Source organism: Aythya marila, assembly GCF_965140915.1.
Source record: "Aythya marila genome assembly, chromosome: 16".
Taxonomy (NCBI): Eukaryota; Metazoa; Chordata; class Aves; order Anseriformes; family Anatidae; genus Aythya; species Aythya marila.
In genome coordinates this window covers 15,429,525-15,444,774 of record NC_139057.1, presented here as the reverse complement: position 1 = coordinate 15,444,774, position 15,250 = coordinate 15,429,525, and the positions used below count along the sequence as shown (strand labels likewise).

General features: G+C 40.9%; 1 protein-coding gene across 2 annotated transcripts in view; it reads left to right on the top strand.

Moving 5' to 3' along the window:
• PREX1 (phosphatidylinositol-3,4,5-trisphosphate dependent Rac exchange factor 1) overlaps window positions 1-15,250 on the top strand; it is a 179,812-nt gene that overhangs the window by 127,605 nt on the left and 36,957 nt on the right. For both annotated transcript variants that reach the window (XM_082773578.1, XM_082773577.1), the window contains exons 15-17: window positions 4,849-4,921; window positions 6,259-6,401; window positions 13,769-13,861. In XM_082773578.1, the coding sequence (XP_082629704.1) occupies window positions 4,849-4,921; window positions 6,259-6,401; window positions 13,769-13,861 (309 nt within the window). The remainder of the gene's footprint in view (window positions 1-4,848; window positions 4,922-6,258; window positions 6,402-13,768; window positions 13,862-15,250) is intronic.

Genomic DNA, 15,250 nt, shown 5'->3' with positions numbered 1-15,250 from the left:
AGGATCTCATTGTTTCATTGATTCTGCACCCTCTTGGCTTTATTTTGCAACCTAATCTTTCTTCCTCTGTGAGTAGACTGAGAACAAAGATGAACACAGACCTCACATAAACATGAGAGCACTTGTAGATCACAGAATGTCAGGTGCTACTGAGGGTTCACTAAAGGGCACTATCACAAAAACAGTGCTTTTCTATTCTGCCCAAAGATTTACATCCAGACCTCCAGAAATAGTCTGTGATAAAACGTTGCTATGAAGTAGAAACCTACGGGTAAGCTAGATCCTTTAGGCCTCTTGCTTCTGTCATTCTCTTGTCTTCCCATCCATCCACTCCTTTCCATTGCAGCACATATTGCACCTCTGTACGTTGCCACTTGAAAGGAGCGAGCACCTCTTCTGATTGAGAAGGAACACTTGATAATTGTCTGCAAACCTGATACACTCATAATCTTAAAACTCACCTTTTCCATGATATTAACAAAATATTTAGAAGTGGCTTGTTTTTTCTTCTTGACACATCTGTGTTTATCGTGCCACGTGCCCAAAGACGAGCTGGCGGGGAAGAAGACCAGCCTGGCTGAACAGAGAATTGTGGCTTGAGCTTCGCAGGAAAAAGAGGGTTTATAATCTTTGGAAAAGTGGACAGGCCACTAGGGAGGACTATAAGGATGTTGCGAGGCTGTGCAGGGACAAAATTAGGAAGGCCAAAGCTCATCTGGAGCTCAATCTGGCTACTGCTGTTAAAGATAACAAAAAATGTTTTTATAAATACATCAACACAAAAAGGAGGACTAAGGAGAATCTCCATCCTTTACTGGATGCGGGGGGAAACTTAGTTACAAGAGATGAGGAAAAGGCGGAGGTGCTCAATGCCTTCTTTGCCTCAGTCTTTAGCGGCAATACCGGTTGTTCTCTGGATACCCAGTACCCTGAGCTGGTGGAAGGGGATGGGGAGCAGGACATGGCCCTCACTATCCACGAAGAACTGGTTGGTGACCTGGTATGGCACTTGGATGTGCACAAGTCGATGGGGCCAGATGGGATCCACCCAAGGGTATTGAGAGAACTGGCAGAGGAGCTGGCCAAGCCGCTTACCATCATTTATCAGCAGTCCTGGCTATCGGGGGAGGTTCCAGTTGACTGGCGGCTAGCAAACGTGACGCCCATCTACAAGAAGGGCCGGAGGGCAGACCCAGGAAACTACAGGCCTGTCAGTTTGACCTCAGTGCCAGGGAAGCTCATGGAGCAGATTCTCTTGAGAGTCATCACGCGGCACTTGCAGGGCAAGCAGGCGATCAGGCCCAGTCAGCATGGGTTTATGAAAGGCAGGTCCTGCTTGACGAACCTGATCTCCTTCTATGACAAAGTGACGCGCTGGGTGGATGAGGGAAAGGCTGTGGATGTGGTCTACCTTGACTTCAGCAAGGCTTTTGACACCGTCTCGCACAGCATTCTCCTCAAGAAACTGACTGCTCTTGGCTTGGACTGGCGCACGCTTCATTGGGTTAGAAACTGGCTGGATAGCCGGGCCCAAAGAGTCGTGGTGAATGGAGCCAAGTCCAGTTGGAGGCCAGTCACTAGTGGTGTTCCCCAGGGCTCAGTGCTGGGGCCGGTCCTCTTTAATATCTTCATCGGTGATCTGGGTGAGGGCATCGAGTGCACCCTCAGTAAGTTTGCAGATGACACCAAGCTAGGTGCGTGTGTCGATCTGCTTGAGGGTAGGAAGGCTCTGCAGGAGGATCTGGATAGGCGGCACCGATGGGCTGAGGTCAACTGCATGAAGTTCAACAAGGCCAAGTGCCGGGTCCTGCACCTGGGGCGCAATAACCCCAAGCAGAGCTACAGGCTGGGAGAGGAATGGTTGGAGAGCTGCCAGGCAGAGAAGGACCTGGGAGTGATGGTGGATAGTCGACTGAATATGAGCCAGCAGTGTGCTCAGGTGGCCAAGAAGGCCAACAGCATCCTGGCTTGTATCAGGAACAGTGTGACCAGCAGGGCTAGGGAGGTGATCGTCCCCCTGTACTCGGCTCTGGTGAGGCCGCACCTCGAGTACTGTGTTCAGTTTTGGGCCCCTCGCTACAACAAGGACATCGAGGTGCTTGAGCGGGTGCAGAGAAGGGCAACGAAGCTGGTGAGGGGCCTGGAGAACAAGTCCTACGAGGAGCGGCTGAGGGAGCTGGGCTTGTTCAGCCTGGAGAAGAGGAGGCTCAGGGGTGACCTTATCGCTCTCTATGGGTACCTCAAGGGAGGCTGTAGCAAGGTGGGGGTTGGCCTGTTCTCCCATGTGCCTGGTGACAGGACGAGGGGGAATGGGCTAAAGTTGCGCCAGGGGAGTTTTAGGTTGGATGTTAGGAAGAACTTCTTTACTGAAAGGGTTGTTAGACATTGGAACAGGCTGCCCAGGGAAGTGGTGGAGTCACCATCCCTGGAATTCTTTACAAGACGTTTAGATGTAGAGCTTAGGGATATGGTTTAGTGGAGGACTGGTTAGTGTTAGGTCAGAGGTTGGACTCGATGATCATGAGGTCTCTTCCAACCTAGAAAATTCTGTGATTCTATCTGCTTTCCTTTCTCCTACAGTAGCTGTAAGCAACTATCTTCATCACTGAGCTTATACATCTCAAAACAACCAGCCATAGTCCATGATTAGGACTTTAGACATCACATTGACACCAGAACTGGGCAACATGAAGTAATAAACTAATGGTGGCAGCAGCAATAGTAGTAATAATAGAGTCTAATGCACATGATTCTTCTCTGTCTGTAAACTGTTTCTGTAATTCTGTTGACTTGAATTCAGTGATTGCATTTGAATAAACCTAAATTACTATGTCCAGACTAGTGTATTTAGTTTCACATGCAATTTCTGTGTGAAAAATAATCTGAGACTCATTCTGTCAAGATTGCTGCTTTTAGGTGGTTCTTTTTTCTTAAGATTTTTGTTACTGCTTTCCTTGTATTTGGATGAATCGCTACATAACATTTAGAAAGACTTACAGATGAGCTGAAATAATCTGTTTTTAGTTACCTTTTCTAATTAGAGAATTCTGTTTTGTAAGGGAGTGATCTGAGGCCAATCTATCATCATCATGAGCAGGCTGATGCCAGTAGTAGTAGAAGTTTTAGAGCCTCCCTATACAGATCTTATTGCCTAAAACAAAAGCAGATTCCTAAAGGTTAAAAAAATAATAGTAGAAGGCATTTTTCTTCAGTTTATTTACAGTTGAAAGACTAAATTAGATTTTTAAGTCCCAGCCTCTGTAAAATAAACTACCCATTTATCCCATAAATTAACACAAAATGAGTACTGAGGATTGTCGCATGGCAGGATGTTGAAAATGAGAAAAGACCTACAGAGATTGAAATTAGTTTATAGTGAAAGTTAAACTTCAGGTTTATTAAAGCCCTTTGCTTGGCTCTCCTTGTGTGATTACATAATGAGGCAGCTCCTCCATAACAACCTCAGTCTTCTTCCTACCAAGACAACATTATTTACTTCTTGATTTGTAAATGTCATGTCTTTTTCGTGTTCTCAGAAGGTCTGTTCATCAAGAGCTAGTAATGCATCTGAGTCACAAGAACTGATCCTGTGTTTAAGTACTATCTTTACACCATAGTAGTGTTCTTTGCCAGTATTTGCCTGGCACATAGCAACTGCTCTGCGTAGTTGGATGTGAAATATACATTGATGTTCCACTGGCTCTCGGTCTGTAATTAGTTGTTTTTTTTTTCAAACAAAGTCCGTGTACTGCTCTGCCATTGCTGCTAGAACTTCAGCATACCTTGTTCTCCAGATGGGAGGGGAAAAAAGAAGCTGCAGTATTTTTGTTGGATACAGCTTCCAGTTTAGTATGACTGAAAGTACAATGCTAAAATAGTCCCTTTGCAGATGCTAAACTAGTCCCATTGCAAAGCAGCAGATCCCCCCTACCTGCTGGAGTGAGCTGAGCGGCTGCTCTTAGCAAGACAGGAGATCCTGGGTTCTTTTGTGTCCCTCAGGGAACTGGGAAGCAGACAGTTGCATTACAGCCCATAACCAATGTTAAAAATGTTTTTATCTGGGTAAGACTAGTAGTTTCTGCTGATTTTTCTCTGCACTACCCAGAAATTGTTTGTCTAAAAATGCAATCAGCATGCTTGCAGAAGTATTCACTTGTGGCTACAAGTTAGCAGATGCATGGAGAAAACTGAGTATGTTTTATATTTAGCTGAACCGTAGATGCAAAATTTAATGCTGTTTTTTTCAGATTTATTTGTAAATTTGTAAGTCACTTTTGGTACCTATTTTGAAATACTATGCTGAAGGCTGCCAGTTAGTGAGCAACTGAATCCTTTGTCAGTCTGCTGGGTGAGGAAGGAGAGTGCTACTGCAGGTTTAACCAGTACAACCTTTGGAGTTCACATACAATGCACTGGGTTTACACAGTTTTGTTTTGTTGTTTTGTTTTGTTTGTTTATTTGGTTTCCTTGGGTTTTGAGTATAGATAAGATCTCTTAACCTCTCTGAGTTTTGTCATCTGTGGCTAATGGGCCCTGAAGTCTGACATTGTGATTGCAAGTAAAAAGTCTTTACATTGAAATAATATTATACTCCTTTGTAGGTTAAACAACTGCTTTCCAGAGTTCTGGTCTTTGTCCTCCTAGTTCCTGTCAGAGGGAAAAGATGCTATATATAGGAATGAATGGGATTTGGGCAAGGTGGGGGTAGCTATATTAATTGCTTTCTATTGTTCCCTCTCTACAAAGAGCATCCTGCTAATTGCAAAGCCACGAGCCATGCGGTGGGGAGGGGAATTAATTTAGTTTAGGAAGTTGTCTGAGGTGTAACATTTATTCTCCTGTTTCTAGGGAGACTGTCAGACTCGCGAGGAAGCTGTCGCACTGGGTGTCGGACTCTGCAATAACGGCTTCATGCATCATGGTAATGCATCAGTACCCCTCCCCACAGCCAATTAAAGCAGCTCTGCAGTCATATTAGCTGACAGAGTCTGAAAATCCCTTTTCTGTATACTGTGCCATATATGCTGACATGCAAACAGCTGCAGGCATCCCAGCAGGTCTGTCCAAAAAGCAGCCTTTGAGCTTACACAAAATGTCTGAACCCAGTACCTTCCTCAATGAATCCCCTTGCTAGTGGTTATGATGGGCCCTGCAGTGACTAGACAAGCCAGAAGGGGAATATTTTTTCACTGCATCTCTTTCAGAGCCATCAAACCAATGCACAAACAAAGTCCTGTACTGAAATGTCACCCAAGAAATGTCAGGTGCAAAGTAAAATTGTCTAGTTCCTGCTACTTGGACAGCAAGTACAATCCTTGAAGCTGAACCTCTGAAGCTTCTAAATTTGAAGTGCCAAATTGCCAAGTGAGACATCATCCATCCTTAGTGATGCTGCTTCTGAAATGGGGAAGTAAACAAACCACATCAGTATTGGTATCGAGTAGCACATACAAAGTACCCAGAGTGTAATAGCGTTTGTCCAATGAATCATCCAGTTCACATCATAAATAACACTTGCAAAAACGGTGTTTTTGAGAGCAGATTATTTTAAGTAACTAGTAGAAAATTTGCTTAGTGTTTGATAAAAATGTAAGAAAAATTGATTTGCTTTAAAGAATTTGATCTCTTTTGAGCCCATGTAAACATCGGTATTCACAGCACCCTTTGGCAAGGAGTCCCTCAGCATAAGTACATGGTAAATTAAGAAGTAGTTCTTCAAGTTTCAAAATTGTGACCTGCTGCTTTTATTGTGCAGCCCCAGGTCTGGTATTTGAAAATGTGTTAAAGAACTTTATCATGCCTTCCAGAATGTTGTAGATCTTATTTCCCTCTCCATTCTTTTTCAGTTGAAAAGTCTTAGCCTGTTTTGCCATATCCCTTATCTTAAAACCATCATTTTACCTCTCTTTCTTCCTTTTGTAGTTTTACTATATTCTTTTTGATATGGGAGAGGAGCACAACATATGGTGTAGCATCTTTCTTCCAAGGGGATCTTGTGCATTTTATATGCAATCTACTTGCCAAGGAGGTCAAACATCATATCATGAGCTACTTTGTACTGTAAAGAAAAGCATGGCCCTAAAGTACAGTAGTAGCTTAAAAAATATAGAGCTGAATAGCTGACTGACAGGGATGCATCTGGTCTTTGCTCTGTAAAGACAATTGAAATATTTAAGATTTCCTTTAACTTTATTTTTTGTTTTTCTCTTTCTTTCTCTGTGCAAATGCATGTATGTGTTTCATGCATATTGTTTCCAGTTCTGGAGAAAAGTGAATTTAAGGATGAATCCTTATATTTCCGCTTTTATGCTGATGAAGAAATGGAAGGCACCAGTTCCAAGAGCAAACAGTTACGCAATGACTTCAAACTTGTGGAAAACATCCTGGGAAAGCGTCTTCTGGTAAGAAATGTGTTAATGCAAACCTTTACCTTTCTATGAAACTGGTATTGTTTCAGGCTAGAGAATGTGAAGGAAAATTATGATAGAGTAGAATAAAAATTAGAATTACAGGTGTAGCTAGACTTTCCTTCACTGCAAAAATACTAATTCTTGAGCTATTCTGCTGTAGAGCCCCAGTTTTTGCAGCTCCAATGTTTCTAGCTGGGCAGACTACACAGCTTATTTTAGAAGCAAGGGACATGCGAAAGGTGCAGGCCCCCTTCTCAAGCATGTGACCAGGCCTACTGCACTACCTGGAAGATTTGGTGTACAGCTTACAAACATATGTGCAAATGCAAGTAAGTTTCTGCCTACTTCTGACAGGTCTTAGGAAAAGAGAAGGCTCAGAGATAAGACTGTTTCATCCAGTTCATAGCCCAATCCCTTTCTTTTCCCATGAAGCCCTTGAGAGAGGCAGTCTGGAAGTGAGCTGGCAGCTGGATGTTGTCTTAACAGGCACCAAATGTGTCTGAGTTTGCTGAGTCTGTACCACAGTGTTGGTGTGGTGGAGGAGGAAGTAGTGGGCACTACAATCTTGGGAGATGTCTGCCATCAAGGTCAAACAGTTTAAATATAGACAGTAGATTCAGATGAGAGTGAAGTGACTAGTCAAAATACAGAGATTTCAAGACATCATTGAGTGATGTGAATATGCCCTGCATTACTGGATCAAGTAGCAGCCTTATTTTGTTTACAGAAACCATTTATTATTTTTTTTTTAAATTGTTCATTTTTTGCAACACTACTGTTATCTCCAGATTCCCACTTCACCAAATGCTACCACAGTCCTTACTGCCCTGGGATTATTCCCATGCTGCTTTGGACTTGGTAGCTGGATTGCGTGTACTCTTTGTTTTGAGATCCTTGTTTCCTGCCAGTGACTCCAGGCCCATCTTTTTCTCCCTGTCAGCACCAACAGAATGCAGGAGCAGGATAAAAGCTTGGGTCAGAAACTACAAAAGCGGAATTGCTGGAAAAGATCCAGAGGTCCATTACATGGGAAAATTTTCCCTGTGGTTCACACAAACTTCACTGTCTCACTATTGCTTTATCTCCCAGGAGACCAATCTGTGTTTGTCTCAATGGCCAGTAGTAATATTTAAAGCACCATGGGACCTCAGAATTGTTCCTCTTTGCAGCCAGTGCCAGAGACAGCAGTGTCATGCTAATACAATTACACTCTTGGAGAACCGTTGGATAAAGGGAAGCAGTTAAAAGGTGCTACACTTGCACTTTTTTTTTTCCTTCTTTGATTTGCAAATCACTCAGAGATCAGTTTCATACAAATTGATGGGAACTGTCATTGTTCAGGTATTTTTAATTTTTTTCTTCATCAGGATAAGATAGCGGAAAACAGATTGACTATAATGCTTATTTCACTTTTTTTCTAGCAGTTCATGGTTATCCGTTAAAAAGAAAATGCAAAAGCCCAGCGATAGTACATTAGCCCCGAAAAGAGGGATCTAAAGTTGATTCTGTTTTAATGTAACGTAATTGTTTATTAGTATTTACTAAAGGGGCAGAACAAACTGAAGCCTCTTCAGCAAACTGCAAATCGTCCACACACAAACTATTTACTAGTGATTAAGTGTAATCCCTAATTGGTCCTTTAAGTCACTCTTCTTTTTTAAAAACTGAAATATTTACAACAGGAATAATTTTAACATTACTGTTATTGTACTTTTGAAGTGCACCAGGCAACCTGTCAAAATACAGTCCTGTCTCAAAAAGTAACCAATCTGAAATGAAGTGCATGCGCTGAGTAAGAAATCTACCACTCAGAGGGAACAGAGTTTTTTTCCAATTAGTAGTAGCCATTCTAAAGGCCTGTACTGCATTCATTTGCAAAAATAAATTAGCAGTCCCTGAATGCTTAAGAAGTACATCCCACAAATAGTGGCACAGGAAACGCATTACATTAATACACAGAAACATTTGTGCCTGACTTGTATTTCATCGTGTGTTTAGCAATTATGAGCAGCTGGAATCTTGAGGTTTTGCTGCCTGTGGAACATCACTGCTGCCTCTTCACATGACAGGGCATTGATTTTTCCCTTCCCCCAAGCCCACCATAGAAAGTTTAATGGAATTTCCTCAGCACTGGCTTTTGAAACATACTTCCATGAAATCCTTGTTGGTTAGTGCGACAAATCCCACCCATTCATCTAAGTTTGCTTTATCACAGTAGAGCTTGCCCTTGAAAACAGAAGACAACAAACAAAAACTTTGGCCAATATATTGTTGGAAATACCAAGGAAAAAAAAAAAGTGCTTTCAGTTTGAAAAAAATGCACTTAAAGCAAGGTTTAATATTCATTTGTGCATTTTTTTTCCTCTTGAAGGCCATAAATCTTGATACACTGAAAAAATATACAACATTCTTTGCATAGTTGAAGAGAATTTGGATTTTGGATTGATTCCAAACATTGTGACTTGGTTACTGCAGTATGCTAGTAACTTGTTAGCCCAAGCACAAATTAAAGCTGCTAACTTGGAGCTTAATATCAGGCAAGGATAGTCGCCTGTAGAGGCGTGCTGTCCTTGAAGTTGCCTAAGAAGATTATTACACAGACATTGCTAGAATCTCTAGAAGACCCTAGTGTATCGTTTATCCGATCTCACAAGAAAAGCATGTCAGCTGATTCCTAATAATGATGCCTGTGTACATTTTCTGAACCATTCTCAAACCTGTCATGCTAGATTGGAGATCATAGAATCATAGAATCAGAATATCCCAAGTTGGAAGGGACCCATAAAGATCATCAAGTCCAACTCCTGGCACCGCACAGGTCTACCCAAAATTATAGATGATGTGACTAAGTGCACAGTCCAATCGCTTCTTAAATTCAGACAGGCTTGGTGCAGTGACTGCTTCACTGGGGAGCCTGTTCCAGTGTGCGACCACCCTCTTGGTGAAGACCTCTTCCTGATGTCCAGCCTAAACTTCCCCTGCCTCAGCTTAACACCGTTCCCATGGGTCCTATCACTGGTGATTACAGAGAATGGGTCACCTGCCTCTCCACTCCCCCTTGCGAGGAAGTTGTAGACTGCAGTGAGGTCTCCCCTCAGCCTCCTCTTCTCCAGGTTGAACAGGCCAAGTGACCTCAGCTGCTCCTTATGTCTTCCCCTCTAGGCCCTTCACCATCTTCAACACTCTCCTCTGTACACTCTCCAAAAATTATTGTCCTCTTTGTACTGTGTCCACAACTGCACACAGTACTCGACTTTAAGTCTGCACCTCAACTTCGAGACCCGTAATATCTCCTACATTCTTCCAAGGCACCCAGTATGTTTTACTACTTGCCAGCAGTGTGTCACAGTAGCTGCAGGAGTAGTTGCAGTCTCACTGAAGTTCTGAGCCTGGGCTGGGGCATGTCCTGCACTTCAGCTCAGGCAGGTGCCTGAGTACTGTGGCATATTCAGTCAAAGCCAATGGGTTGAGCACAGAAGACGGAGCTACCTGGGTTTTTGTTTAACTTCACACTTGACCTCATTGTGTGGCCTGAGCAAGACCTCATCAGGTCTCTCCTTGCCTCAGTTTGCCATCTGAAAATGAGGATGCTAAATCTCATCCATCTGCAGGGCTTTCCTGCTGCTCTTACATCTAGAACCAGCTTTGAAGATGAAAGCATCTTTATAATTCAGCACTTCAGACCTCAAGATTTTGATACTAAGTAGAATTATCATATGAGTTCATGTCTTTTCAGTTTTAAATCAGCTAATCGAAGAAACATAGCATTCACCTTAAAATTCTTATACAACTATATATAGAACACAGTTCTCATTCCAATCACAAATAAATAACAGTAATTTTTATTATTCAAAGCCAAACTTGCTCCATAATAAAAATCTCTCCCACATTTAATTACTTTGGGAGAACTATCTTTGTGCTTGTGCTAATATAAGGTGACCTAATTCTGCAATATTTCAGCAAGGACAGCAAGAATTGCATTTCTCCTTTGCTCTTCATTACACTAGTGTATGTAGGTGTATTCAAATTATTGATTTAAAACACCCCTGGGAACAGGGCCACTAATGACAGCCCATCCTCTGGGGATATCTGATCTCCCAAGGAGGCAGGCTGGCAAGTCAGTAAGAAGAGGCATCCATCAATTAGATGAATGTGGCCAGATAAGGGCTTTTAGTGGATTTGGATACTAAATATTCCAGTGAACTCTGAAAAACATCCTTTAGGCTGTAAATCTTTCACTGTTCAGAATGAACAGTTCAATTTCAGTTCAGTTTCACCATTCAGTTTCAAAGATCATAAACCAGAAGGAACTTGGACTTGTTTTGTACATATAGCATCTATTTTGCTAATGTGACAAAAGATACTTTTAAAGATACTAGCTGTAGGGCTGGCCTAGGTTCTAGAGCTTCTTGTTGAAAAGAAATTTTGTTCTAGTGCCCCAGAGCTGTGGACTTTTGAAAGCCTGGGGAGACTGGAGCAACCTGGGAGGTGAGGTGGTAGGAAAGTAGGTCTGTTCAAACCAAGGCTACTGAGGGCCACAGGGACTTCAGCAGTTTTGTGAAGCATTCAGACTTGACATCATCTCATAAATCACTGCTCCTTACAAAATTCTTAATATATTCAAACTGTTGAATAGTGTCGAACAGAGAGGGGTTTATGCTGGAGAGTTCTGAAAGCCTGGAGAGAAGGATGTACGTCCTGGACCCCGGTTTGGGAAATGATGGGCCATCTGCTATGCTGCCTCTTCTGCTGCTGATGTCCTCAAGAGGTTCTTTAGGCTGTGAGAGTTCCTGTTTCTCCCTCTTTAGCCTCTTCCTGAACAGTAAGAGCAGCTTGGGGAGGCTGCCAAGAGAGAACTCGATCCTTCACCTCCTTCACTGAAGGAAGAATCTTGGTGCCTGGCCCAAGGCCCTTTGTGTGTACGCAGTGGGAGGGTTCAGCAAGAGTAGTGGACAAACCAGACACTATACCTTGTACATTGAAGTGTCACACCCCAGGCATTTTCTGACTCCATAATCCTCCTTCTACAGGAAAGAGGAGCAGTGAAGAGGTACCACATTGGCATCATGACCCATGTACCCAAAATGCTTTGTGTATGTAACAGATGCAGGTGTAATAGACCATTCTTTTCACAGCTTTTTTTCTTCCCACTCTTCGTCCCCATCTCTGCCAAAATTCTCTTTGAATAGGTTCTGACTACATTTGTCCTCTGGTTTTGATTAAGCATGCTTATATCTCATATGGTTTCATTTTTTAATATGGTTGTTTTTCAAGATTAAACGGCTGCTTCATTATGTTCAAAGGAACTGATTGGATTTCGGGAGCATGGAAATAATTCTTGTAGATGGCAAGTTAGCTAACTGGTTTGGGCTCCTCAGGGATAAGTGGTGTTTGGATGGGGAATTGCGAGGTATTACTATTTTATAATAGAGAATGAATCGTAGCCCTCTCCAAGTATTGCATATTGAATATTTTCCATAGTTTACCTTTTCATAAGAGAGTGTTTCTGCTACAGAAACATTGCTGTACAGAATATGAGACTTCTTCCTTTACAACATGGTGATGAAGTTCCTAGTAATGACGCACTTGGGGATTATTAAATGTATTTTGGTTCTTTGATTTCAAACTCTACATTTTGCAGTACTAATGAACAGAGCAAGAGAGGTTATGAAAAATGACAGCATATAACAGATTTTCATGCCTGGTAATTGTAGCTGCACCCAAACAATCATGTAAATTTGTGTAGCTGATGGCTTCACTGATGAAGATGATGAAGAAATGAAACTGATCGTTTCTTCAAATGTAAAATGAGAACTGGATGGGAGAGCTATCCTAGAAATTTTCTATTTAATCCAAATTGTGAAGTGGTAGAAGTACATGTTTGCTTGGGTTGAAACCCATTATACTTGCAATAGTAAAAATCTAACTGGTGGTATACCCAATTTCCTAAGCTGTCCTTGTATTAAACATGCTTAAATAGCATTGATTCTGAAAATGTTTCATTAGGAATATCCAAGAATGGCAGACGTATTTTTTTACTCTCCTATCTGTCATTTAATCAGAACATCATCTGAGGAGGATTTTTTCTCTGCAGGTGTATTTTGTCATGCGTTACTTCAACATAACTGTATGGCTCTTGCAGGTTTTGATTTCTTTATTTTTTTTCTAAGATAAATTCCTGTAAAAGGACAAAGTTTTTAAGTTGGTGGCATTGGCTACAATAGAAAAAGGGAAATATTTTAAAATAGCAGGAATAATTAGCATCAAGGAGATAATTCTCAGTAATGTTTTTCCCAGTAGCATGCTAGATAATACATAGCTTTATTTTCCCTTTCAACTTGATTCTGATTTATCAGATGATTCTTAAATGTGTAGTGTTAGCTCAAAGACAAGATGTTTATCTGCTACAGTTTCTATTTGTCTACTTATCGGAAGCCAGCCTTACTTTTATTTTTTAAAATGGTTAGTGAGTTGTTAAGCTTTTTTTGTTGTTGTTAATAAACCACTAGAAAAGGAGGAGTGAAACACATATTTGCCGTGATTGATGTGATTTTAAAAAATATTTATAAGGCTGGTCTGTGTGACCTCAGTGCAAATAGAAGCGAGCAGATTCCCAGAAGCAAGAACAGCCATCTTCTACCAACCATTAAAACTACAAACTGAGTATATTACATGGTCTTGTTATCTTCCCTCTTTGTTCTCTCTCACCAATCCCATCTAGGGTTTTATCCAGTAGACCAGCTGTTGTAATGTAGATTTATGTAGTATGTGTTGTTGTCTATACAAATAATTGTGAGATCCTCAATTTTTCTGAAATTGATAGCTAAAAATGGGTCCTATTATGTTAATTATTGGGGATATAGGAAACATTCATAAATAAATAAATAACTTCATTTTGATCTGTAAGTTCATCTACCAATGGGAAATACTGAATATGAATCAATTCTTGAATCTACAAGTGAAAGATTTTATGAAGAATGAAGGGCTAGAAGTTAAAATCAAGTGGAAATGAGAAATGAAACACCCATTTTTAATAGAGGAGTTGATTAACCATTCAAACAAACTCTCAAGGGAGGGAATAAATTCTTCACTTCTTACAGACCGCAGATATAATTGGATAACTCTCTGGAAATTCTGCTTTAGTATAGTAAGGGCTCAATGCAGAAATAATTAGATTAAATTTTATGGCTCACATTCTGTAGAAGATCAGACCAAATGATCTAATAATCCCTTTGGCCTAAAGATCTACAAGTCTATGTCAATCATGAATTGCAATGAAAAGTCCAGTTTCTCAACTCCATCCTTCATGAATATTCCATATTTATGAATAATTGCCTAGTGCTCTTTTTGTTTTTAAGATTTTACCAGAAGAGGATGACTATGGATTTGACATAGAAGAAAAGAACAAAGCAATTGTGGTGAAGTCAGTTCGAAGAGGGTCTTCTGCAGAGGTACTTATATTTGTAAATAATTTGGGTTTGATAGCTAAGAATGTTTCAATGTTTTGAAAATGTATAAAACTATCTTCTTAAAGTCTGTTTCTTTCCAAAGGCAGCTAATAGAAAATTGAGAGTCTTCTACAATTCCCATACTGATTTTAGTAAGTTGAGAATGTCAAATAGAAAGAACTTTTGAACTGGGGTTTAATACTTTTTCTTTTTCTTTTTTTTTTTTGAGTTTAATAGTTAAGTGATCTGAGTATTCGCGATTTGCATTTGTTTTACAGTCAGCAGAGAAACCATTCCCATGCTCAAAATCAACATAGGTTGGCCAAAAATTCTATTAATCTAAACCTCTGCTGTAAACCATTGCCTGATAGATAATCCTGCTGTCCTTGCTTTGGCTAGCTGCCTGTGGAATATCCTGCAAATCTGTTTGCATTTTCAAACAACAGAAGCACACAATTTTCTGAGGAATCTTTTTCTTGATCTTCCAAGACAAACTGTTTGTGAGCATAAGCCCATCTTTTCAACTCCATCATAAAATATTGCCCAAGGAAAGAACTAAATCTGCATGTCTGAATCGGAGGGCTTTCAACTCATTCTGGAAAGACCTGAAGTCCAACAGAAATGTATTTCATTACATTCTTGGGCTTTTTAATTGCTTTGTGATACTAGAAGGATATCCAGCATGTAATTCTGTGTGGCTTAGCAGCTGTAGGCCATTTAGAGACCCTACGCCTGCTGTCACACTCCTCAGGGACAAAAATGAAGACATACAGCTTTGCTTCACAGCGCCCATCACAGCGCATTGCATTCATTAGGACTGTCAGACTTCAGGGCACAGGAAGATTCCAGATTCACCAACTGAAGTGAGAACAATTCCATTGCTTGCATGGATTTATTCAAGATTAACACATTGGTTTTGACTTTAGGATTGTGATTTCTCATTCCTAATATACTAGGATCAAATCTGTCATGCACAGATTGTGGTGGCACACAGCACTGAACATCTTTCATGTGCAACACATGGCTTTTAGTTTTTTTTTTTAAATCAGAACTGCCAAACATTATTCTTCTTAGTACTAGCATCTTTTTGTCTTCTCAAGAGTTTTTAGAAACTGTTTAATGAGCCTATGGCAGAAGCAGTTACCAAACTGTGTTTAAAAATTGTTAACAGAACAATTGTGGGAACATTCCTGTCCAGACAGGACACTTAAACTGCAGTTTGGGAACTCTTCACCTGAGGTTCAGCTTCTCAATTTTGGCCCTAACATTGAAGGTTAATTAGAGCTGGGTTTACCCACCAGTTTTAAGCCTGCATATGGTTTATGAATGATGCTCTCACTCTATCAGGAGGAAACAACAGTAAAAAAGATTATCCTTCTGGGCGGTGTGGTT